The following is a 27,299-nucleotide window of genomic DNA, read 5'->3' as shown; positions in this document are numbered from 1 at the left end:
GAAAGAGCTGCTGTCCTGGACTTGTGAGGGGTGGCTGATTATATACTTGGGAGTTGGGGGAGGTAAGGAAAAGAGAGGTTTCAAAAGGATTTTCATATGCCAAAGAGGACTCACAGGATATTGGAGGCCTTGCCATTGTCAAGGCAAGGTTATTTTTCCCTCTAGTAACGCATGAACATGAAGGCAGTTGGGAGGTCCCAGGAGGAATGTCACACTTAATCCACCTCAGAATTGGGAAGCCGGGAGGTTTGCAGGGTGTCAGCTTGTGCTTTGTCCTCAGCAGTTTTCTGTTCCCTCATCACTCTTAACTTACTTCTTCTTACTTCTGCCACCAGTATGTCTCTAACATGAAGGTCTTAGAACACTAACTGTAGAAATAATTAGAAAAAAACGGGATCTGAAAACATACCTAATCCGAATGTTTTAAAATCATCAAAACTTTGTTATACCCAAAGCAAGCCAGTAAATCTCCAAGAAAGGAAATTTTTAGGAGGGCAAGAAACAAAAACAAGACTACTGGGAAAGAGAATTCCTTCTTTTAATGTGCAAATCAGCAATCTTCAAATAGTCCTAAGAATTGTACAATGAGCTCGAGGCGTGATCCAGGGAAGATGAGTGGCTGCACTTTTCTTTAATGAGCCTATACAAACTGTACACTAATTTCATTAGAAGCTATTTAAGGAGTAATGCAGAACTGAAGACAAAGTGTTTCCATTCCACTAATGAAAACAAAGAGCTGTTAAGGATTAGTGTAAAGCCATACTTCAGCAAATTCAGCTATCATGGTTGATCAATGCTGCTTGATTACAGAGTTAGATCAACCTCATTTCCAAGTGATGTGCCTTCCTATTCATGAACATGCCAAAAAAGAAAAAGTCTTCTTTGGCCTAGAAATAAAGGGAACTGGTAACAAAATCTTTTAAGTGGCATTCAGAGCTTTATAGCTAATCATATTTTCCAGTTCCTTACTTTTGTAACTTTGTTTCCAGCAACAACAGAACAACTCCAAAAGGCATTCTACTATGCCCCTGTCTGCTACAGTTTCCCTCGTATTCGGAATGACACACCTTTCAGGTCACCTCTGTGTACTCTGGATATTCCTCATGAGGCTTCTCCAGTACTCAAAGTAAAAAACAAACAAACAAAAAATAATTCCCCAGTATTTGCTGTTTTTGCTTTGCCAAGTATTGATATTTGCCTCTAGGGCACTCAGGTAAAAGCAAAAAGATTCGTTAAAAGAAAAAAATGATCAGTTAGAAAAATTGGGTTGTATATGAAGTGCTTTCAGAGAAACAAGGAAGCTGTCATTTTATATGAAGAATGATTAATAACTAATTATCTGTCTTTGAATTGGAAAATTGTGGTCATGCTTGATAATGCCTAGCAGAACCTGATTGCAGTGATGCACCAGTCTGTCCTGCTCTGATTTTGCACTGACTGACCAATGTGCACAATCCAACCTTGATGCTTATTTTTCTAGGAATCCACCCCCCAAACTAAGGCAGCCTGAGATCTGGTCAGCAGAATTCAATGACTTCATTAGCAAGTGAGTAACAACGGAGTGTTTTTTTTTTTTTTTTTTTTTTCAACGGAGTGTTTTTTAAAAACAAAGGGATACCATCCTGCTAGAACTTTGAAATGTGCCTTTTACAACCTTTCCTCTAAGCTTCTGAATCTCCTCCTCATTTCTTATCTGTTGAACAGCCCCAGAGGGTTTCCATTATTGTCTTGAAAACCAGCATTTGTACTGTCCTCTGAATGTTCAGTGAATCCATTATTCCTCAAATAATGATTTTAGGGTCATGTTCATTCGCCTAAAGATAGTTATTCTTCTGAGGTTTCTTCCTTGTCCATGAACACATCCTTCCGTCTACTTGCCTTTTGCAAGCTGTGGCCTCTGCATGTCCCCCTCCTCACCTACCATCTATTCAATCAGTATTTTTAACCCTTCATTTATCTGCATCACTTGTTCCCATCAAAGGAATTTTCATTGCAATTGGTGAATCTGATAATTGTATCAATAAAATCCTTATGTATTTGAAATGCAGTGAACATTTTCTTTTAAAGATTTTATTTATTTGAGAGAGAGTAAGAGAGAGATCACAAGCAGGGATTAAGAGTAGAGGGAGAGGGCAGCCCCGGTGGTGCAGTGGTTTAGTGCCACCTGCAGCCCGGGGTGTGATCCTGGAGACCCGGGATCGAGTCCCACATCGGGCTCCCTGCATGGAGCCTGCTTCTCCCTCTGCCTGTGTCTCTGCCTCTCTCTCTCTGTGTGTGTCTCTCATGAATAAATAAATAAAATCTTTAAAAAAAAAAAAAAAAAGAGTAGAGGGAGAAGCAGATTTCCTGCTGAGCAGGGAGCTGATGCGGGACTTGATCCCAGAACTCTGGGATCATGACCTGAGCCAAAGTGCCCTGTGGTGAACATTTTTAATTTGACAAATATTTAGCATAAGTGTAGTGCCTCTGGACAATCGGCTGGAAGATATGAGTCAACAGTTTTTAAATATCTGTTCCATGAACTTGTTTTCAAAATCTTTTTATGTCATCATAAATGATGATGATGATGATGATGACGACAACGACAATGACGATGCTAATGCGGAGGATGACCCCAGGTTATAAATAGGAGGCAGGGGACATTAAGCTTACATATATAAGGGGTGTCTAGATGGCTCTGTCTGTTAAGCATCTGCCTTCAGCTCAGGTCAGGACCCCAGAGGATCCTCCCCGCCCCCCAGGCTTCCTGCTCAGTGGGGAGTCGGCTCCTCTGCTCTTCCCTCTCCTTTTGCCCCTTACTTCCTTATGCTCTCTCTTTCTCTCACTTGCTCTCTCTCTCAAATAACTCAAATAAATAAATAAAATCTTAAAAAAAATCACAAGTGTCAGATACCACTCAAAATGTAGAAAGGGCAAAGAAAGTGAAGGAACTAGTTATAGATGTACTACAATCATTGGGTGTTGTTTTTTATAAGATTTTATTTATTCATGAGAGACACACAGAGAGAGAAAGGCAGAGACATAGGCAGAGGAAGAAATAGGCTCCATATAGGGTGCCCGATGTGGGACTCGATCCTGGGACTCCAGGGGTGTGAAAACCCAAGGATTGAGAGTCCACTTTGCTCCCCGGATTTCGCATAAGCATATATTACTGAGTATCTACTGTGTGCACTACAGAGTGTTTGATAAAGTGCAGTCAGATTTCATATGTCTTGGGAGAACCCCTGGTAACTTTGAAGGTCTCCCCACAATTCGTAATTCCCCCCCACGTCTGCGGTCCCTCCACACAGATCCTCAGTGGAACGTGGTGACGTTGACATGTGTCACACCATTTTACCTCCGAGAAACATTTCCTGATTTTCTCCAGGCAGCTGGTTAGTATCCTGTCCTGTGTGCTATCACTGGATTCTGTTCCTCTTCCATTAGTAACCCTGCCACTTTTGCTTAGCTGCCTGTTTAGATGTCTCTCTTCCCAGCTAGACAGTGAATAACTGCAGGGCGCTGAATGTGCCTCACTTGTCACTGTAATGCCAGTGTCCGGCAGAGTGCCTGGTACATACCAGCTATTTGATACAGTTTTACTTGGATCAAATAATTTCATATGTGACTATAATCAATCGATCGAACGAGTGCTGCAGATGTCAGAAGTGCATGCATTCTGTTAAGCTAAATGGACGCTAAGAGCACTTATTCTTATTTTCAGATACTGTCATCCTTATTCCTTAACATATTTTACCATCCCTGGGAAATATGTTACTGGTTAAGCCCAGGAAAAGAAATTGCCAAATTATCATCCCCAGGGAGAGCAACAGTATAGATTAGAAATGCCAATGCCCTAGTCAAGCCATGGGTTTCTTCTTCCTCTCTTTTTTTTTTTCTTTTTCTATGTCCCCAAGTGCCAGCTGAGCTCTGACCAGTTGTCTCACAACCATAACTCCTCTGAATCTCAGGGTTGGAACAATACTAGAAATTGATACAGCCCAAACCATACCCAGAGTGTAAATCCTTCTGGAACATGGGTGCTGAGTGGTCATCCCATCAGGATATCCTCATCCCTAATAAAGGTGATCATCCCCAGTGCAACCCATTCTAACTCTGATAAGCCTCAGTATTGAAAAGTTCTTCCTTATACTGACCTGAAATCTGTTTCTCTCTTAATTCCACGAATTGATCCTGGGTTCTTTGTCTCTTGTAACCACAGAAAGCTAGTCTAATCCCTCTTCCAAATATTTGAAGACCTCTGTTGTGGCTGATTAAATGTCCTCTTTGTTCAAATGTCCCTCCCATGTTGCTGTTTCAGGTGTTCTCACTAGCTTTATCCTTTCTCATGCAATGATCTCATTGAGCCTACTGATAGGTGTGGCATGCTTTAGTACCTGTGAGATATATATGTGTATATATATATATATATATATATAGAGAGAGAGAGAGAGAGAGAGAGAGAATGACAAAAAATATCCCCTGATGTGAAGTTTCAACATCCCCAGAACATTATTAGCCTCCTCAGATAGCTTAGCAGTTTTATCACGTAGAAAGAAATAGATCAATTGAGAAGCCTTTAAAAGTATTAGGGGAGGGAAACAGAAAAGTTTGTTTTAATTTTAGATAAGCTTTCAAACTGTAATGACTTCAATGCCTCATTCTTTAGCTACTGACTTGTAAAGGAGACTTTGCAGGGGAGGCCTCATTTAATTACCACTAGGCCAAAATGCTTGCTGGAGCCCTAGGGAGTGGAGTTGAGTCAGAAACTGGTAACTCTGCAGTAGCATTGCTCACAGATGTGTACTCTTTCACAAACATGCATTTCATCATATTGCAGTGTAACGTTTTTTGAGATATGCTGCTCAGGATGAGCATTTGTGAGGAGCATTGCTTTCTTGTGTTATAGTAGTTTTTAGGAATATGAATAATAATGTCAAAACTCGAACTTATCTAGTAATTACATGTTCTTTCTTTCTTCCTTTTTTCTTTTTTCTTTTTTTTTTTTTGGCCAGTGCAGGTGCTTGACTAAAGATTATGAAAAGCGTCCAACGGTGTCCGATCTTTTACAGCATAAATTCATTACTCAAATCGAGGGCAAAGATGTGATGTTGCAAAAACAACTAATGGAATTCATTGACATTCATCAAGGCATGGGAGGCACAGAAAAGGCCAGGTAATCCAATAACATCTTCACTCACGAAGTCCAAACATCGTCTAACAACGCTGAACTATTTTATAATGCAATTGTTGTGAAGGCGAGAAAAGACCTCATTTGAATTAGTTCCTTGTGGTTCAGAGATAAGGGGATACTTGCATGTAAACTGAATTCACAGTTGAGTTGCATCCCAGTATTGGTAACATTGCTCACAGCATTTCTAAAGAACTTCACCAGAAGAAAGAATGTAAACTTTAGTAGATGGTTAGTATTGGCATATATTTTCTTGTGTTTTCTGCTCTTCTGTAAAGTTAAGGTATCTTAGATTTGAGATTTAAAAAGGAACATAAACTTTGAAAGACTTTCTGATAAGTATTATCTCTTGGTATCATTTTTTCTGGCTTAGCTGCATTCAAAAATCATTTTAAATATCATTATCCTACTTCCTATTTGGATATCTAATAATCTGTTATATATAGTTTATACAATATTGAATGTGCCTTTTACTTATTATAAATAGTATATATGTTTATTTCAAGGAGTTTAGAAGATAGAGAAGTATATAACAAAATCAATCAAGTATTACATTTTAATCTATAACCTTTTAGTATCTTATAAATCAATACACATTTTTTAAAAATTGGAATTTACTTATATGTGTTCTGGAGCCTGGTTTTGTTTTTTTCTTTGTAATCCCCATCACCTATTTCATCCATCCCCCTATACTCTCTCCCCTCTGGTGACTACCAGTTTGTTCTCTGTGTTTATGAGTCTGTTTTGGGGTTTTTGTTTGTTGGTTTATTTGTTTTGTTTTTTAGATTCCACATATAAGTAAAATGATATGGTATTTGTCTCTTTTGAGTTTATTTTACTTAGCATAATACCCTCTAGGTCCATCCATGTTATTCAAATGGCAAGATCTCATTCTTTTTATAGCTGAGTAATATTCCATTTATGTGTGTGTGTGTGTGTGTGTGTGTGTGTGTGTACCGTATCTTCTTTATCTGTTCACCTTTCCACAGACACTTGGGTTGTTTCCATATATTGACTATCGTAAATAATGCCACAGTGAACACAGGGGTGCATATATCTTTTAAATTAGTGTTTGCATTTTCTTTTTTTTAAGATTTTATTTATTCATGAGAGAGAGAGAGAGAGAGAGAGAGGCAGAGACACAGGCAGAAGGAGAAGCAGGCTCCATGCAGGGAGCGTGATGTGGGACTTGATTCCGGGTTTCCAGGATCACACCCTGGGCCGAAGGCAGGCGCTAAACTGCTGAGCCACCCAGGGATCCCCAGCGTTTTCATTTTCTTTGGGTAAATACCTAGTAGTGGAATTACTGGATTGTATGGTATTGCTATATTTAATATTTTGAAGAACCTCCATACATTTTGCACAGTGGCTACACCAGTTAATATTCCCATCAACAGTGTGTGAGGGTTCCTTTTCTCCATATCTTCAGCAACACTTGTTTCTTGTCTCTTTGATTGTAGCCATTCTTCTGCGTGTGAGATGGTATTTATTATGGTTTTGATTTGTATTTCCTTTTTTCTACATCCTCACCAACACTTTAATTTCTTGTCTTTTTGATTCTAGCCATTCGAACAGGTACGAGGTGATATTTGTTGTGGTTTTGATTTTAATTTTGCTGATGATTGGAGATCTTGAGCATCTTTTCATGTATCTGTTGGCCATCTGAATATCTTTGGAAAAATGTCTATTCAAGTCTTATTCCTATTTTATTTTATTTATTCATGAGAGACACACAGAGAGGCAGAGACATAAGCAGAGGGAGAAGCAGACTTCCTGCAGGGAGCCTGATGCGGGACTCCATCCCAGGACCCCAGGATCACGACCTGAGCCAAAGACAGATATTCAACCACTGAGACACCCAGGCGTCTCTTCTTCCCATTTTTAATCAGGAAGAAAGAAAACAACATGTAATTACTAGATAAGTTCGAGTTTTGACATTATTATCCATATTCCTAATTTATTTGTTAGTATTGGATTGTATAAGTTCTTTTTATATTTTGGGTATTAAAACCTTTATTGGATATATCATTTGCATATATCTTTTCCCATTCAGTAGGTTGCTTTTTTCATTTTGTTGATGGTTTCCTCTGTTGTGCAAAAGCTTTATATTTTGATGCAGTCCTGATAGTTTATTTCTGCTTTTGTTTTCCTTGCCTGAGGAAATGTATCCATAAATATGTTGCTAAGGCCAATGTCCAAGAGACTACTGCCTATGTTATCTTTTAGTTTTATGGTTTCAGGTCTCACATTTAGGTCTTTAATCTATCTCGAGCTTATTTCTGTGTATGGTATAAGAAAATGATCTAGTTTCATTCTTTTACATGTAGCTGTCCAGCCTTCCCAACACCAGTGAAGAAACTGTCTTTACCCCATTGTATATTCTTGCCTCCTTTTTATAGGTTAAGTGACTGTATGAAGTGAGTTTATTTGGACTCGCTATCCTCTTCCATTGATTGATTGTTGGAACCTGCTTTTTTTCACTAAATAGTGAATATTCATGTCATTAAATCTATGTCATTCATATTCTATGACAGATCTTTTTAATTGCTGCAGACATTACCTTGCATGACTGTTCAATAATTGATTTAAATAATCCTCTATCATTAGACATTTAGGTTGTTCCTAATTTTTTTTTAAAGATTTTATTTATTTATTCATGAGAGACACGGAGAAAGAGACAGAGACATAGGCAGAGGGAGAAGTGGGCTTCTTGCAGGGAGCCCAATGTAGGACTTAATTCCCAGACCCGGGATCACAACCTGAGCCAAAGGCTCTCAATCCCTGAGGCGCCCAGACGTCCCAAGTTCCTAATTATTTTTAACTCTAATAAGTAACACTCATGAACAGAACTGCACATGAATCCCTTATTGTTTCCTTAAGATAAATTCCTAGAGACAGTACTAAGTCAAAGAGTAGTCTTTTATAGTTTCAGTTGATTCTTGAGAATTCTATTAGTTCCATTTCAGGAGCATATCACTATTTAGGGCTAAGTTAGGAGAAGTGAGTAAAAAATAGTGCATGACTTAAAAGATAATTCTGTTTGAATTCCTGTCAAGGGTTACATGTTTCATTGCTATTTGCTTAATGCCTGAGTGCCAGACATTAGGACTTTCTATTATCTCATGTGATTTTACAATAGCTCTGAGGGAAGTGTTCTAGGATGCCCCATTTTCACAACTAAGAAGAACCAAAGTTTGTGGAGGCTAATTAACTTGTGCAAGGCTACACAGGTAATGAATGGCTTAGCTGGAATTCAAATCCTGATCCCTAAACCCAGGCTTTATTCACATGAGTAAAAAGAGTAATGACGATAGACATCTCTGGAGGTAATAGTCTGCCTATATGAGTTTACAGCCTTGCTGGAGAGACAGAACTCATATTCCTGTAATGAGGAAACGTTACGTTGTGAGTGGAATGCATTGCAGAAAAGAAGGAAGCAGGCGTGTAGTTTACAGTGAGTAGGTGGCCGTGGGCTCATACATGTTCATCCTTTCTTTGTGTGAATTCAGTTCCATGGTTGGCCATGACCCCATTCTTTCCATAGCAAGCAGATAAACAACAAGCAAACAAACAAAAAGAACAGAAACTGAAGTGTACCAGCACTGTGTAGGGTGTTCAAGAACTATGTCAAGAACTATGGAAGATTTGAGATTTTACTTTTTTTTGTAAGCTCATAGTTGACCTTCCAGTTTCTTGCATATTGGCAGAAGATACGAGATGCCAGGATCAGAGACAAAGGGCTTTACTACTCTTGTTAAGCTAACAACATGAGTTTTATATTCATGTTGGTTGTTCTTGCCCCACATGTGCTAGGGCTGATGTGAAATGACCTAAGTGGATGGGTGTATACAGTGGGTTTGCATCCCAGTGTAGGAACCTGAGCTTGGAAAACTCCAGTCTTTGAAAACGGCTGGCAAACTTGCCCAAGGTTTGTCTTAGAGTGACATTATCTTACTATCCTATTCAACAAACAAAACTTCTGTCTGTTCTGGAGAGAGACATTCTCTCTAACTTCCAAGACCGTTCGCTATACAAGCATCCTTGGAAATACAGTCTGGAAAAAAAGCTAATATAAGACATACAGAAATGTGAGAGACCCATGGAGAATTGCCTCCCAACATCCAAGCATCATAAGAATGGTTGAATTACACAATATTTAGATTCTAAGCCTGTTGCTCCAAGTTCCAGAGATTAAGGAAAAAAAATTATTGAAAACAACTATAGATTGGGTACTGCATTAGGCTCAACACTTGTATTTCTGAATCACAAAATTGATTCTTGTTTATCCTGTTAAGAATTCAGAATATGTCTTCGAAATGAGAACTTTTTTTTTTTTTCGATGTGAGAACTTCTGTTTCACCCAATTGTGGAAAATTTCCAGTCATTATTCTGTTAAATATTGATCCTCTTTTATTCTTTTTATTTTCTACTTCTAAGAGATAAATATTGCAGTGTCTTGTATACCTCATGTATACTTTCTCTTTTATGTTTGTCATTCATTTATTAATTTCTGCTTTTTTTGGGATGATTTCTTCAGAATTGTTTATCAATTCACTAATTCTTAGGACTTGTCTAGAGTTACCCTGAATACGTATTTTTCATGCTGATATTTCTGTCAACAGCTCTATTTTTATTTCTAGAATTTCTTACTTTCTGTAAACATTTATTCTTTATTTATATCTGACTTTATTTCTGGCTATTCATATCTGGCTACTTTGTTTTTTCTTTTTTTGTGAATGTGGTTCTTTTCTTTGTCTCTGTAGACTCTTTAATAGTCATTTCTTGATTTGCATTTCAAAACGGATGAGTTGTCCTGATTATTGAGTTCATTTGTTCCCTTAATATTTGGTTTTCTTCTGGGGTTTAGAATTTTGGTTTGCTCTGCCACCATGAACAGGAAGGGTTTTTGTTCTTCTTTTTCTTTCCTTCTGCATTTTCTTCTTCTTCTTCTTCTTCTTCTTCTTCTTCTTCTTCTTCTTCTTCTTCTTCTTTTTTTTTTGGAAGCTTTGCTTTTGCCATAATCTGGCTTCAGGAGCCCTTCTGCCCAATAGGATTTGGAGGGCATTATAGATTTGGTCACTGAACCAGTGGGAAGTAGACCTTGTGTCTGTGATTCCTCTTGTCATTGCAGGCACTTGGCTCCATAAAAGGAAGAAGATGCAGAATTTTTCCAATGCTCTCTTCCAGGTAAGAGACATCCCTTCCCCACATTCAGCTGCATTCTCTCTCGCCAGCCTAGGTCAAGGCCTTCATTGTGAGTGGGGCATTTTGTTTCCTTTACCTTCCAAGCCTCTTCCGCCTTTTTCTGGTCCTGGGCTTTGTGTCAGCCTGTGGTTTCTGCCCTCTTGTCCAGGGTGTATCTGACCTGTTTGGTCCACTATAATGCTCATCTTGCTTTCAAGAATGTCTTTGCTGTTTTAATACTACTTAAAAATATTCAAACAAATATTCTGTGTTTCACAAGTATATATTTGGAGGAGATGGGAGTAGAGTTTGGATCATTAATGCACAACACCTTTTGACCATGGATCTTAGTCCATGAAAAGAGTGAAACATACTCTGGTGAAAGGAGAGAGGCTGCGGGGCGCCACTGGCAACATATTGGTGGGGGGGAAGTAGTCTTCAATATCAGGTGGAATTATTTGATCCCAGCATTTGTAAGGTTGATCCAAAATCTGTGCTAAATCAACATAGCTATTCAAAGCTGACATTTTTTTTTAAGATTGACTGATTGGTTGATTGATTGATTCATGAGGGACACAGAGAGAGAGAGAAAGGCAGAGACACAGGCAGAGGAAAAAGCAGGCTCCATGCAGGGAGCCCAACCCTGGGTCTCCAGGATCCTTTCTTGGGCTGAAGGCGGCGCTAAGCCACTGAACCACCGGGCTGCCCTACATTTTTTGTTTTTGTTTTTGTTTTTTTGTATGTGACATTAACCTGTGAAATCAGATTGATATATGTCTTTGGCTGGATAATTCTTAAAGAATCATAATTCAGTTTTAAAGAAGACTGTCCTAAAATAAATTGAATACAAACTGAGTACTTTAAATTTCCTGATAACGGCAAGGGGCAGTGTTAGAAGGCACTGTGGGATGGATACAAGAACTTTGTATCTTAAGTCAAGGCCTGAATATATATATAACAGGTCACTCTCATAACTTACTCACCTGCTCTGAGGAATCAAGAAGCATATGCAGGCAGCAACTGCTTCTGTGACAGACTCTCCAGCCATGGAAATGTGTTTTTCACCAAAGTTAAATTGACAGTGTTACAGGGCAGACTGAATCCATGAGAACTTTAAATTATAAAAGAAAAGTTTGGCTCTTGAATCCAGTATTTTAAAGTATTCAATTGCATAATTTAATGTGAATAGATAAAAGGCATTTGTAATTGAAATGTACTATTCAGCATTCTTGACTAAAAACAATACAAGCCAATTTAAGAAGAAAAGCAATTGAGTGAAAAATACTGAATGGCTCAGGGGATTGAGAGGAAGGCAGAGAGCCAGGCCTAGGTATGAAACAAAGGAAGCCTCAACTAGCTTTCCCCAAGAACTGCCTAGGAAGCCACCACTGATACCTGCTCTCCACTCCAAGTCCTGCGGCAACACTGGTTTCTTAAATGCCACAACCACTTCAAAATGTTTGTAAACTGACCTTGAGCTCTGTCGCTCAAGATTCTAAGTTCCATACAAGGCCATCTGGTTCCCTATGCTTAGATCATAGATCCATATTGTACAGGTGAAGAAATGAAGTGAGAAACACTTGCTTCTCCCTCACTTCCAGTTTCTTTCTTTTTTTTATTTTTTCTTTATTCATGAGAGATACATAGAGGCAGAGACATAGGCAGAGGGAGAAGCAGGCTCCTTGAAGGGAGCCCGATGTGGGACTTGATCCCTGGACCCCAGGATCACTCCCTGAGCCGAAGGCAGATGCTCAGCCACTGAACCACCCAGACATCCTTCACTTCCAGTTTCTGTGTGAGAGGCAGAATGCTTTCTTGCAACCATCTTGGAATTTCTTCCCACAGAGGAAGGATATATTGAGATACTATAGCAGTGAATTATGTGGAAAATGGAAACAGGTTTCTAAAATTCTTTATTTTTTATATCTTGAACATATACCTAAAAGTATTATTTAAGGTATGATTTGCATTCCTTAAATAAAGGAAAAACCTAGCCCAGTACCCACTTGAATGATAAATCCCAACTCAGAATTTCATTTTGTGGGGCACCTGGTGGCTCAGTTGGTTGAGCTTCCAACTCTTGGTTTTGGCTCTGGTCCTGGGATGGAGCCCTGGGTCAAATTCCATGCTCAACAGGGAGTCTGCTTGGAAGATTCTCTCCCTGGGCCCCTCCCCACAACTCACTAGCTAGCAATCAATCAATAAATCAATCAATCCATCTTTTAAAGAATTTTGTTTTGTGGTTATATTATTAGCATGTTACCTTGAAAAATGTATTTTGTTTTATGTACAAAGTAACCTTAATATTTTACTTGATACCCTGGATATGCTAGTGGTGATTAACTTTGATGTGTGTAAATTCTGTTTTGCATATAATTTTATAAAAGCAAAAAGGAAGGACGCCTGGGTGGCTCAGCAGTTGTCTGCCTTCAGATCAGGGTGTGATCCCTGAGTCTGGGATAGAGTCCGGCATCAGGTTCCTTGGAGGGAGCCTGCTTCTTCTCCCTCTGCCTATGTCTCTGCCTCTCTCTCTGTGTCTCTCATGAATAAATAAATAAAATCTTTAAAAATAAATAAATAAAAGCAAAAAAAAAAAGTATTTGTAAGAATTTAGTAACCCAAACATAGTCATTTCTTAGGCCCAAAATACAGCTGTACTTGTGGTGCTCTTACAATCACCCCACTTGTCCCAGCATATATGGTTTTGAAACCAAGATATAAGGCAACTTTGAGACATATCTGAAAGGATTAACAAATGAAAGACAAACTAAAAAATTATACAACCATTCAGTACTGAAAGCCTGTTTCAAGCTGTCAATTCTTTATTTAGATATAAGGCTTTATGTCATGTAAATTTCAGTTGAAAGGGATTTTGATTTTACAAAAAAAAGAAAAGAAATAAAAAAAGGAAGCAGAAAAATCAGTGGGAGGTAATAATAGGGTTTTTTCAGTGGGATACAATGCGTGATTCTATTTTATTCTCTATTTTCTGGGCTTGATAATTTTTCTCTAATGGGTATAACTATGTCTTTGTGAGAATTATTCACCCTTTGGAACGTTATACTCATTTCCCCTAATATGTGGGACTTTTAAAAAGCTTATCCTGGCTGCTCTTATAATAACTACTCTTTTGATTCCCGTATCTGCGTGAATATTTCAAAGTTTCAAAGACACTTCAAACTGAACATGTCCAAAATTGAATTTATGCTGTCCCGTCCAAAATTAGTACTTTGGTCCCTTTCTTATTAATGACACCACCACTCAATTCCTTCTGCCAACCAGAAATCTAGGGATTATCTTGGTGTAGTCTTCTTTTCTATTTTCTGTTTTTAGCCTACAGCATGACTAAATTTCTTATGCCTTAATTCAACCCAACACCAATTGTGATATGATCCTTGCTACCATGAAAATCATTATTTATTATTTGGTGTGTGTGTCTGTGTATGTGTGCTTATTTTGGAAAATTCCAGTTTTATCTTGGCCAAAACAACGGGTAAAGGAATTGTCCGTATGAAATCCAAGAGAAGAGTTCTCATTAAGGCATGAGCTGGTGACAGTGTCTGTCCAAGAGAGGGAACTTAGAAAAATGATAAGTGGAGCTGGGGGATATAGTAAGGGTTCATTTAGGACCAGGAAATTTAGAAAATAAATAATAACTTATCCTTCTCGACCTGAAATATTTCCTTATGCCTTTCTTTACTACTTCCTCTTCCAGAAAAGTTCCCAAATAAGAGCTTTTAAGCATGATCTCTTGGGGGAATTTTATAGGAATAGGCTATTGATTAAGCATTCCCATGGGTAAGACCATTATGACTATCTCTGCTTTTAAGTTGCAATAAATAAAGGAATTCAAATAAACAGGAAGAATAAGTTGTTAAAATGTACTAACAAGCTATAAATAATTTCTAGGAGTTAAGTTACTTTGATGCTTCAGAGTAAAATGCTTTATAAACAGAGTGAAAAACCATCAAGGAAAGGGAAAAAAACCATCAACCAAGGGGAAAAACAAGGCTTGTTCTGGGTCATTTTATATCCTGTCATGCAGAAGAGCTGGAGCCAGACCCTATTTGTCCTAACACCTAGTTCAGTTCCTGTCTGGATCATGCTGCACCCTTTTTTTCCCACCAGAGAATAGTCATGCCAAAATAGATTTATTACTGGAAGGGAACTTTTCTTCTGGTTACTTATTTGAGAGACCAGAAAACTGAAGCCAGAGAAATTCAGTCCTGCCAATTCAATAACTAGTTCACAACCCATGCAGAGCTGTAGCTCAGATCCCATGATTTTCAGACCAGCCCTCTTACTAGTTTCTGTATCCCTCACCAGTAGTAGAAATTAGCATTCACAAAACTAGTGATACTAAGAGTTTTTGCTGGATTTTTGGGAGCTGCTTTGTATGATTTACTCATAATGGGCATTTCAGCTTTCACTAGCTTCTTTGAAATACTGCAGTTGGAGTTTACTGAGTAGTGTATTCAAGGGTCAAGAAATCTTTGCTCATGTTTCCCTAGACTTTTTTCTTTTAATTAAGAGGGTAGAGTATAGAAGTAACTAAGTTTAAAATAATTTAGCACCTTTGAAATATTTGGGATACAGTCATGTTGTAACTTGATTTTAGTGACTGACATGCATTGATGATCATCAACATCATGATCTTTTCCTTTCTTTTGAAAAGAGTTTAGGGATTTGCATTTGTTGTTGTTGTTTTTTAGATTTTATTTATTTATTTATTCATGGGAGACAGAGAGAATGAGAGAGAGAGAGAGGCAGAGGGCGAAGCAGGCTCCATGCAGGGAGCCTGACCTGGGACTCTATCCAGGGTCTCCAGGATCATGCCCTGGGCTGAAGGTGGCGCTAAACCACTGCGCCACCAGTGCTGCCCTGCATTTGTTATTAGTAAACAAGTTATCAGCAAGTGCCAACAAATCTGTGTTAATTTATAAAAGATTTCGTCTCCTTTCTCTGGCAATTACTCCTTGAAGTTATACCACACTTAAGACTTCTGGTGTGCTATTTTTCAGTCTTTAGTTTCATCAAACTCTCAGTGGCTCCCAGTATGTCACTGATGACAGTCTGTGGGCCTGTGACGATCAGTGTGTCCATCCCTCCCCCTGTATCCTCACCTTGGCCACCAGGCCACTTGCTGGGTGCTAACACTGCTATGCATTTTCACTCCTTTCTATTGGAGCTTATACAGCGTTCTTTCCTTGAAATCTCCCATCTTCACTCTGTCCTTGAAAACATACTTCAAAACCATATCTCCAAAGGCCAGTTTAGCACTTTTGAGACACCTTTCCCCAAAGCCCCGAGTATGTATTTACATTTTCTGCCCTCTGTGGTCATGCAGCCCTTTGTTCTTGCTTCAGAGTCAGAAAGACCTGGATTTAAGTCCTCATCCTTCAGGGTACTAGTCATGCCGCGTACTAGTTTTGTGACCTTGGGCAAGTTACTAAACCTCACTTATGACCCAGTTAATTCTTATTTATGAACTGAGAATACGAATGATACCTACCCCATAAACCTGTGAGGATAAATGTAATAATGCCTAAAAATGAGCTGAGCAGGGATGCTTGGGTGGTTCAGTGGTTAAGCGTCTGCCTTTGGCTCAGGTCGTGATCCTGGGGTCCTGGGATCGAGTCCCATATCAGGATCCTTGCAGGGAGCCTGCTTCTCCCTCTGCCTATGTCTCTGCCTCTCTCTCTCTCTCTTTTTCTCTGTGTGTCTCTCATGAATAAATAAATAAAATCTTTTAAAAAATGAGCTAAGCACAGTACCTGACATGGTGTAAGTTATCACCATCAATTAATGGTACTTATATACAATATATTTTGTGAATCTTAATCATCTTTGTATCTCCAGTGCTGGGTCCAGGACTTTGCATGCAGTGAGTGCTCAATAAAGATACAGTTGACCCTTGAACAATATGGGGTTAGGGGTGCCAACCTCCTATGCAGTTGAAAATCCAAGTTATAAATTTTGACGTCCCCAAAACTGAACTAATAACCCACCGTTGACCAGAAGCCTTACTGAGAACGTAAACAGCACATCATGCATATTATATGTATTATATACTGTATTTTTACAATAAAGGAATCTAGGAAGAAAAAAATGTTATTAAGTAAATCATAAGGAAGAGAAAATACATTCATAGTGCTGTACTGTATGTCTTGAAAAAATTTCACACACAAGTAGACCTGTGCAGTTCAAACCCATGTTGTCCAAGGGTCAACTGTGTGTATAATCTTGACTTGAAGAGTTTGGGTTGAGATCTGGGTTAGAAAGCCCTCATCTGGCTTTATATATTTAATAGACACAATTAATAGTGCATTTAGCTATTTCTTAAGTGTAAAAAAGAAAGGAGAACCAACATGAAAGATTTTTCTTGAGAGAAAGGTTTTTAATTTTTTTTCTAGAGAAAACTTATTATAGTTCTCTTGCTGGGTTAGGGACAAGCAAAAAGAGGGGGGCACCTGGGTAGCTCAGTCAGTTAAGTGTCTCCCCTCTGCTTAGGTCATGAACCCAGAGTCCTGGGATTGAGCTCCACAGGGGCTCTTTGTTCAGCCAGGAGTCTGCTTCTCTCTCTCCTTCAATGCTTGCTCTCTCTCAAATAAATAAAATCTTAAAGAAAAAAAAAAAAAAAGAAACAAAAAGAGGACATGGAAAAAATGATAAAATTTACATGAACATCTCCTTTGTTCCTAAAATCATTCCTATGAAGTTGTGTGCTATGGGTCATGGTCCTTCTAGAAGAATGCCATTGAGGCACAGTGAGCTCCTACAGAGCCAGGACTAGAAGTTCTCACTTTCATCTCTGTGTCATTTCTTGAAATTCAGTTATTCATTCATCAAGAGAATCTAACCAATACCCCTAAGGGTAAATCAGAGGTGTTTAGAGGGGTTTTGGTAGTGGATTATGGATTGAATAGTATGGATATTCCAGTGTCTTATAACCAGCACACATGGTTCTACAATGTAGATGCTGGCTTTTGCAAGGGAATATTGCATTTTCTGTTTGAAGCCCCAATTTAAAAGGCTCAAGCTCTCATTATCATGCTGGTTTTACCAGTTTTGCCAATATGCTCCCTCTTAATCTTTGCCTGTCTCACTCCATTACTTTTCTCAGATAGGAGCCATTGGAATCTTTTACTTTGAAACATGTTTTGGTTGTCTCTGCTTCTTAATTCCTCTGTAGGAATAATGAATGTGAATATTAGTTTATTTGTAAAAGTGACTGTTACTTATTATAAACCCAATAAATACATAAAAATATAAAGAGGTTTTAGGAAATCACTTGAAACCATAGCACCAAGGGGAAAAAAAAACAAGCACAAACATTTGATGAACACAATTCCAGATGTCTTTCTGTATGTGTATGTGTGTAGCAAGAGAGATAGGGAAGTTCTTACAAAAATGGAATTCTATAAATATTATTTTTGTTGAAATTTTCATTGGTATAATTATAAATTTACATGCATCTGTAGGAAATAATACAGAGAGACCCATGTACCATCTACCTACCCAATTTCCCTCAATGGTTATATTTCACCAAACTATCTAAATACTGTTTTAAGTATTTTACTCACATTTAACAGAAGAAAGACAAACTTAGGGCAAAAAGGAAGAAATTGTTGAAAGTCAAAAAAATGTTTTTCTTCACCACCAGACTTTTGCTAAAATTAAAAGGTTAGATTCATTCTAATTCCAATTCCAGACAATATCTATTAACCTCCTTGCTCTGGAGAATGAAGCACAGTTACACTTCCTCCCATCTCCTTGATTTCCATGTCCTGGACTTCTTACACTATTCTTTAATGTAATCAATGCTTTGCATTGGTAGTATATAAGCTTAATTTGTAGGGCTGTTTAATCTTTTTTCTGTATTTAAGTTGGTTCAGTGCTCACGTCAAGTCTTTTTTACTATGCCCTCCCTTATTTTAATCATTCTCTTGGGTAACTAAATTGTGTCATCTCATAGTTATTTCCTCAAACCCTAAACTCTCGCCTGCTTGAGCTCAAAGCTCACTTTCGTTAGCTACAGTATACTTAGCTTAGCATTTACTTTTCCTTAAAACATCTCAAACACTGTTCCACTCTGCAGTGTGTATTGCTGTTGAGAGAACCAAGGCAGTGAGCCTTCTCCCTTTGTTCATGGCTGGTTCCTTCACAGAATGTCTGTAGGTGTTCGCAACATCACCAAGCTGTGTCTTAGCGACCATCCTTCCATATCCATTTTACTAACATCCTGCGATTTACAGGAGCCAGCTCATACTGCCTCACGAGAGCCAATTGAATCTTTGTTCTTTTTTTCTTTCATTTTGTATACCTTAACCCATGTATCTCACCCTATGAATCCAGTCATGCTTGGTTTACATCTTTTCTTCTGTAATGATTTTTCCTCCATTCCTTTTCTGATCACAGCCAACTCAGTTTTTATCTCTTTCTGTTATCTTATGTAATTTGTTTATTGAAGCTTCGTACCATCTCTTTCAAGAGAAAAAAATCTTCAGATTTTTCCTTTTTAATGAGAAGACTGTATAAGAAATACCTTTGAAGGATGGAGAAATTTTGTCTGAACTTTTTCTGTAATTCTTTCCTGTGGTAGATGCTCTTCTTTTGCCTTTGGCTTATAAGCAATCCATATGAACTTATAAGCAATCCTTAACTCTTACGTCACTTTTTTTTTTGGTTGGAAGTATGTATGGTGATGAATGTCTTCTCAAGCGGGACTGGAAATAGTTGTGTTCTAGCCAAAAAAAGAAGTGCTAATGGAGGAAGGATGATTTGAGAAGTCTTCACTTTGGATTAGGTTGATACTTTTGAACACCTTCCCACCCACTCTGTATATTGTTTTCTTCCTTCAGTTTGAAGTCACTGTACAAGGCCATTGGCTGGTACAAGCCCAGGGAGCACCATTCATACTGTGTCCTCTAAATGACAGTCTTCCTGTGTCATGATGGTGTCATGACGTATCTAGCGTATTGAATGCTGCCACTTCTTTCTCCCTTCCCCCAGCCTTCCACTGGCCACCAGCCACTCCTTTACTGGATGAGCAGATGATAGGTCACTTTCCCATGGTCTTCCTCTCCCACTACCTGCTGTCCTGAATATGAACTGAGTCTCATAAGGACTTTTTTCCACTTCCCACTATGAATTCCTCATGCCCTTGGAACTGACAGCTCTAAGCAAAGGCTCATTGAAACCGCCTCTCGGGGCAGTGCACTTTCTTTTAGAAAAGTCTTTTTTTCTGGAAATAACCATGCGATGACACAATTTAGCTACCCAGGAGAATAATTAAAATAAAGAACTCAGAAAAGGGGAGGCATAAGGAGTTATGTGTTGGTTCTCAGGTTCCTTTCTCATTTTAATACAGATTTAGTGTATTTGACAGTTATGACTGTGGCTTGGGACTATGGCCATTTCTGTTTTTCATTAAAGAAAGACACTTAGCCACTCTTCATCTTTTTTGTTGTTTAGTGAGTTGTTAGGGAAGGGAAAAGTTACTTTACTCTGTTATCTTTAATGTGAAGTAACTCTTTCCCAGCTTCTTGGCAAAATAGGACAGGGTGTAGATTACAGTTTGCCACAGTTTTCAGATGCTTCTTGTTGGGGAGTCTGTGTTGCTCACCCTTAAACCCCAGCATTTCCTGTGACTTCCTCAGTTAATAGAAGATAGCAGAAGTAAGGCTATAACATTTTTAAGCCCAGGCCTTAAAAAACTGGCAGTGTCTGCTTCATGTCTCATGAAACATTCTCTAAGTGCCCTGAACTGCCGTGAAGGAAATATGACTACCTGTGGTCACCATGCCAGAGACACGTGTAAGCCACTCTGATCAACAATCCTAGTTGAGCCCAGCTTCCCAGTGCCAACTGTATGAGTAAAGCTGTCTTGGCCTCTCCAGACCAGCCTACCTACTAGCTGGATACTACTGAATGACCTTCACTGATGCCACATGGAGTGGAAGAATTTCCTACCCACGAATCCTGCATGAATCCCTAACTCACAAAATCATGAGATACAATAAAATGCTGGTATGAAGCTGCAGAGTTTGGGGATGATTTGCTACACAGCAATGAATAACCAGAATAAGAGGGTATTGAAATCACCAATATTCATAGTATTGATGGAGCTTAAAAACCCTTAGGTGGTTTATGTAACAAGTCCCACCTTGAGTGTAAGGGAGATTCAGACATAACTGAGCAACCAGTGAGGTGAGTCTGTTCACATACGCAGAGGGCACCCAGGCCTTTTGGGAAAGGAATGGAAACTGTGCCCACTTCAGCAAGCCAGGCATTTCTAGTGAGCAGCAAATTTGCCCAGCAGGAGTCTTTTGGCCAAGAGTCGTAGAATCTTCTCACAGATGACTGAAACTAAGGGAAAGAGCACAAATTTGACCTAATAACAAAGCCCTAGTTGTTACAGGGAGTCACAACTCTAAATACAAGTATTGGCTGTTAATGAAAACCATCCCAAGCCAAATCCAGCCACAATGGGTGTATATCCGTGACCTAAGGAAGGGTGAGATTAAAAGTGAAAACTGAAAGAGGTACTTCACTCAACCTATAAATGGGGTACAAGCAACAACTTGCCCTGTCTCAGTCATCATGGAACCCTAAGGAAAAAGATCCATCATTTCCACTTCCCAAAGGACTTTTGGTGACTAGGACAGCAGAAGTATGATGGCCATGCTTGATGGGCTGAGTAGCCACACAACAGTACAGGAATCCATCCAGAGGATCATCAGCAGAGGAATAAACTACCTGATGGAACACCTGGAGAGACTGCTTTGCCTGCTGAGCGATGCTGAACAATACCCAGCCTAGCTGGCAAGGACTCCACATGCTAGGGAGCAGCGAGAGCTCTGAGTAACCAACAGCCACTGTCTGCCTGGCAGTGTGGGAAGGAGACAGATACTCAGTTGAATACCAACTGCGTAGTAACAGTAATGTCTAGCTGAAGCAGATGTGTCCGTGAGCAATTGTGAGACATACTTATGGCAACTTTCTAAGACAACAAGAGTCCTACGTTGATGGTAACAAACCAGCAAAATATGATTACTTGTGTTATGACCTCTGTTGTACCCCTAAGTGATATAGGGTGGCCCAGGCTGTACAAATCCAGGAGGCACCATTTGTTTCATATTTTACGTGAATGGTTTCACCCTGGAGCACTGAGGTACAACTTCATGGTGCTTTCTAAATCTTTTTTTTTTTTTTTTAATTTATTTATGATAGTCACAGAGAGAGAGAGAGGCAGAGACACAGGCAGAGGGAGAAGCAGGCTCCATGCACCGGGAGCCCGACGTGGGATTCGATTCCGGGTCTCCAGGATCGTGCCCTGGGCCAAAGGCAGGCGCCAAACCGCTGCGCCACCCAGGGATCCCTTCATGGTGCTTTCTAAGGTTGTGCAGTGTGAACTGAGAATCAGGAGCCTGGGGGCAGCCCTGGTGGCTCAGCGGTTTAGTGCCGCCTTCAGCCCAGGACGGGATCCTGGAGACTTGTGATCAAGTCCCACGTCAGGCTCCCTGCATGGAGCCTGCTTCTCCCTCTGCCTGTGTCTCTGCCTCTCTCTCTCTCTCTCTCTCTCTCTCTCTCTGTCTCTCATGAATAAATAAATAAAATCTTAAAAAAAAAAAAAAGAATTGGGAGCCTGGGGAAATTCTGAGTACATTTGTTTTACAACCGAAAATCTCTGTGATATTAGCTATGTACACATGATTTTAGCCCAGGCAGAGAATTAGATAGAGTAAAAAGCTCTCCCTGGTTCATCGTTTATTATTAGGGTCCTGATTTGCCCTGAAAAATGTTGTCCCCCTAAGTTCTTTGGCATAAAATTGCTTTGACATAAAAATGTTATCAGGGAATACATACAAAGATGAAATCTTATGGTATTTCCTTGAAGTTCAGGTAGACTAATTTATGTCATTTTCTTGATATCTTCAGCATCGGTTAATGGAAGATTGTTTTCCATTAGTGTTTAGTATTAAATATGCTATTTATAGTATATATAATTTATAGGGAGATTTAAATTTTTTCAGATATTAGGACACTTTATAAATTCTGAAAGCTTGTATCAGATTCCCAAATTCCTATAATATTAATTTGGCAGTGATATTCTAGAAATCATTATTTTAATGATAGCATTACCCATTTTTAGATATATTAAACGGAGTCAAACCCTTACCTGTTTTAAAAATATTTATATTGTTTATTATAATTATTTTATTTAAAGAGTTTTCTGAAAATGATCACATTTGATTTCATGGGGTAAAATGCTATGAATCCACTTAGTGTATATACTTAAATAGAGCAAAATATGACATTTTTCTAAAAGTAACAAAATTTCCTGAAAAATTCTCCATGTACATCTTTAGTCTTTCTTTTAAAGGCATTAGTCTTTAAACAAAATTTTATTATAAAGGGGAAAAAATAACCTAAGGGATTGTCAAGAGCCTTGACCTACATTTTAAAGATTGCAAAAAAATACTGTAATATTATGTGTTTCTTTTCTTTCAAATTAGCAATAGCCTAGGATTTGAATGCATCCATTTTTTGGTATTGTTGTCATAAGGCAAGATACATTTGCATAGAATCATGTTAACTGTTGGATTCTACAGTGTCTCACAGGAGACAGGATACCCAGTATGGATATTAATGTGTTTTTTCTTTTTGCAGCAGAGCAAGATGCACAGGGTGAGTGGAGGGTAGACCTACCATTTTCCCTGAGCATTTTCACATGTTTAATCTTTTAAATATATTTTTGCCATCATGTCAAAGATATTAAGGCGATTGAGCATAACTTACTGGAAAATTTTGTGCTTTAAACAAGCTAAAACTTTTAACTGTCTTTTGCTGGGGAAGAGGAGAGAAATGTTTTTTAGGGATAGGAGTCAAGGTTTAGAGCATAATATTTCAGTCTTTGAGTAGAATTTAAAATGACATGCCCCTCATTCCTTACTGCCAGGCTCATAAAGCTTTATCTCTGGCTGTTCAGCTGCCGTAATCTTGTTTGTGTCCCCATTTAGTTTTGTAATCTCTGGGGAAAAAAGCTGAATTTAACAGAATTTTTTTTTTTAGTTTTGGAAGATTATGATTCACTTGGAAGTTAGATTTTTATACATTTATATAAATACAGCTGGGTTTTTTTGTTTTGTTTTTTTTTTAGGGAAAAATTTGAAGTCAAAACGTTCAGGGTTTTTTCAAAAAGAAGAAAGAGAAATAAATAAATACTTAACTATGGCAATTCTAGTCTTGGAAATAGAAATTGAAATGGAGGGGCACCTGGGTGGCTCAGTGGTTGAGCATCTGCCTTTGGTTCAGATCGTGATCCTGGGGTCCCAAGATCGAGTCAGGGAGCCTGGTTCTCACTCTGCTTATGTCTCTGCCTCTCTCTGTGTCTCTCATGAATAAATAAGTAAAATCTAAAAAAAAAAATTGAAATAGAATACTATTATGTTATGGTTTATTTTTACAGGCTATTACTGTACCACAAGTTCCTAAAAAAAAAAAAAATCTATACCTATACTTATATATCTGTCTATGTAAACATTCTCTGGGCAGCCCAGCCTAAAATGTGGGTGTTGTTCATGGTTTATGGATGATAGTATCGTTCGCCTATATTTATTCAAATAGGGTGGAGGGTGGTTGTGCATTCTCTTTGGGGGGTGTTAAATTTGACTTGCCAATGAAACATAAGTAGAGTCACTAAGTAAGTAACTGGATACAGGAGTCTGGACTTCAGAGAGGAAGTCCATGTTAGAAATGGTTTGTATTGTCACTCACTTATAGAGCAAATGTCATGGCGCTGAATAAGGTTACTGAATGTGAGTATTTAGAAAGAGAAGAGAAGGGGACCTAGGTCAGAGCTCAGGGAGACACCAACATTTAGGAACGTGGCAGAGGAGAGGAGATTAAGGGATGTAGTCTGTTGCAAGCCACATGAACCAGATGTTTCAAGGAGAGAATGGTCCACTCTGCCAAGTAGCACTGAAAGTACAAGAAAAAAAGTTTAAGGAGAGAGGTGTGAGGAAGAAGAGCTAGGGAAGATGGACTACTCTTTCAGAAAGCTCAGCTGTAAAAGGAGGAGATATGGCACAGCTGCTGGAAGGCATGGAACGTTAAGGGAGAGATTTTTATTTTTATTTTTACTTACTTACTTACTTACTTATTTATTTATTTATTTATTTATTTATTTATTTATAAGGAAGAGATTTTTAAAGCTAGGAGCCAGTAGAGCATATTGATGGGCTGACAGGGAGAGAGGTTGGCAATGCCAATAGGAAGGGTTAGAGCAGTGACTCTGGGAGAAAGCATGGAAACAAGTAGATGAGCTGGCCTTGGTCAGAGCACAGACATTTCATCCATCCTAACCAGAGAAGAGGCTGAGAGAAAAAGTTGACTTGTTTAAAACATACCATATATAGAAAAAAAGACTAAAAGGAAACACTGAAATGTAAACAGTGTGATCTCTTCGTGATGGAGTTATAGGTGATTTTTTTCTTATACCTTTTGACATTTTTCAATTTCTTAAAGAATGTATTTTATTTTCATACTTGGAAAATAGTGAATGTGATAAAGGTAATCACACACTTTCAAATGACCCTTCATGCCATCATTCTTTGACCAGGCAAACTACTCAGAACTCCTCAACCATGTTTGTTCTTAACCAGATAACTTCCTATAATGGTATTTGCCCTATTGTGGATACTTATTGTGGCACTGGTAACTCTGCATATGAAAGGAAATGTGCTCTCCGTCTTTGCCACAAAATTCTACTTAACAGAAACACTCTTCTCTCCTCCTCCTTTGTCTCTAAGCTAAGAGTGTGGAGAAGAAAGAGGTTAGGAGCACTTGGCAGATGGACAACATCCATCAAATATTCTTGCAAACTCATATGTCAATCTTATTTCAGCATCATAAAACAGATCAGTCTCTCTGGAATAACAGCCCAAAGAAGTCACATTCACAACAGAGACAGACAAGATTTCCTACAAAGAACATTTTTTTGTCAGCCTCCAGATATCAGATTCCTTCTTAAGAGTACCCAGGGTCCCTTTCACCCTGCCCAACATGAGAGATTACCAGGTGGCATGTGTTACTTAAAATCTGCTAATTGCCCTAATAGAATTAGTCCTTTTAATAAATGAGATTGTGTCCGACTCATAAAGGATCATATCCTTTTTCTTGATGAGGTTGCTTCGTAGTTATAAATCAAAATCTGAACTAGAACATAACCTACATTTTCTTTTATTCTGTTTTTTGAATAGGTAATGCATGCATATTGAAATAGTGCAATAGGGTAGTCAGCAAAAAATAGTCTCCTCACTTATGTCCCTTCTCAAGGCAACCAGTATGTCCAGTGTTTTGTGTGTATTTCCAGAGATCTATTTATACACAAGCAAATAAGTACAGCATTAACAGAAGATTTAACAAGGCTCTTAAGCATTGTTTTAGCATTCTTTATCACTTTATCAAAGACATCAAGGATGCCTATAATGTTAGAAGTCACTGAAAAATAGTAGTTGTGGAATTTAATATTTTTCTGAAATAAAAATATGAGTGATTAGAGAAAAGATTCACTTTCTAAAACCTTGATCCCCATACCTCTTTCATGGACACAGTAATTATATTAAATGAGATACCCCACTTGTTCTGCAACTAGCTTGTGGGTTTTAATGTAATACCAAGCACTTCATGATTTAATTTTTTAATAGTTTTATTCTCCTGGTCATCAAACATACATTAATCTTTAATACATTTCTTTTTTTTTTTTTAAAGACTGTCTACCTTTTGACCCTCTGATCATCAGTACTATCTGCTGTCCCTCTCTTCTAGAATCTTCTTTTTACCCCAGATCTCTTGCCTAACAGAGGGTCAGCAGGCTCTGGCTTTCAGGCCAAATGTGGCCTGCCTCCTAGTTTGTAAATGAAATTTTATTAGAATAACAATCATGCCTGTTTGTTCATATATTATCTCTATGGCTGCTTTCACACTTAATGACAAGGTTGAATAGTTGTAACACAGGTCATATGGCCTTCAAAGCTGAAACTATGTATTTATCTGTTTTTTTACAGAGAAAATTTGCCAGCCCCTATTCTAGAGTATGGAATGGTATGAATGGGTAAATAGCGTTAGAGAAAAGAAAAATCAAGAAGTCATTTTAAATGTGTCAATAATGAAATTCTAATGGTACAGAGTATCATATAATAACATGCAGAGTATACACAAAATCCTTGGGTGTTCATTTATTTCATATGCTTCAGTACTCACACAGAGAAAGTAGTAGAGAGATTTAGAATAGTAGGGAGAAAATAGGATGATTTAGTGCAGAGATTTAGAATAAGTTAAGGAAGTTACTAACACAGGTATAGATTTTCATCTGCTTTCCTGTATCACTTTCTCAGCTTCATCCTTCCTTTTAGCATCGCCACAGATTTTATGAACAAGTGTGATCCAGATGAAAGCACATCTTTACAAAATTATATGTTAGAGAAGAAGAGCTCTGTGAATGAAAAGGGCAGTTAGAAATGTAGTGGAGGTTTGGTGACTATGATATCTGTCACTCCAGTCCAGTCATTGTCGGAGTTGGCCTGCTGATTAGGTTGGCCAGGCTGATGTGTGCCCCCTTCCCCGCCATCGTTTCAGAACTACATACTGGCCAATGGGGCGCAAGTGTAGGTATATAAAAACTGGTCTTCCAGGCTATACCAGTGAGAGCCTACAATCCCATTGGTACCACCAGTTGTGACTTAGTTACTGGAATTTAAAGATGGATAAAGAAACTAAAACAAAACTGTTGATTAGATTTATGTTTGATGAAGGATTTCTGTACTATCCCCAATGGCTCCTGAATCACCTTGGAAGGTAGGACTTGATATTTACAAGAGTATATTTTACCAAAGTAAAAGCAAATAAAGCTGTTGCATTACAGTAGTACAACTGAATAGTA

The 27,299-nt window shown here is 38.4% G+C and overlaps 1 protein-coding gene across 4 annotated transcripts in view; it reads left to right on the top strand.

Moving 5' to 3' along the window:
- The window catches only part of MYO3A (myosin IIIA), a 240,351-nt gene that overhangs the window by 69,493 nt on the left and 143,559 nt on the right, over nt 1-27,299 (top strand). For all 4 annotated transcript variants that reach the window (XR_007403741.1, XM_025463908.3, XM_049096892.1 and 1 more), the window contains exons 9-10: nt 1,481-1,546; nt 5,000-5,155. Coding sequence is in view for 3 of the 4 variants with exons in the window: in XM_025463908.3 (XP_025319693.1) it covers nt 1,481-1,546; nt 5,000-5,155 (222 nt within the window). In the remaining variant the exon portion in view is untranslated. The remainder of the gene's footprint in view (nt 1-1,480; nt 1,547-4,999; nt 5,156-27,299) is intronic.

The sequence above is a fragment of the Canis lupus genome, chromosome 2 (genome assembly GCF_003254725.2).
Source record: "Canis lupus dingo isolate Sandy chromosome 2, ASM325472v2, whole genome shotgun sequence".
NCBI lineage: Eukaryota > Metazoa > Chordata > Mammalia > Carnivora > Canidae > Canis > Canis lupus.
This window is presented reverse-complemented; position numbering and strand designations above follow the sequence as displayed.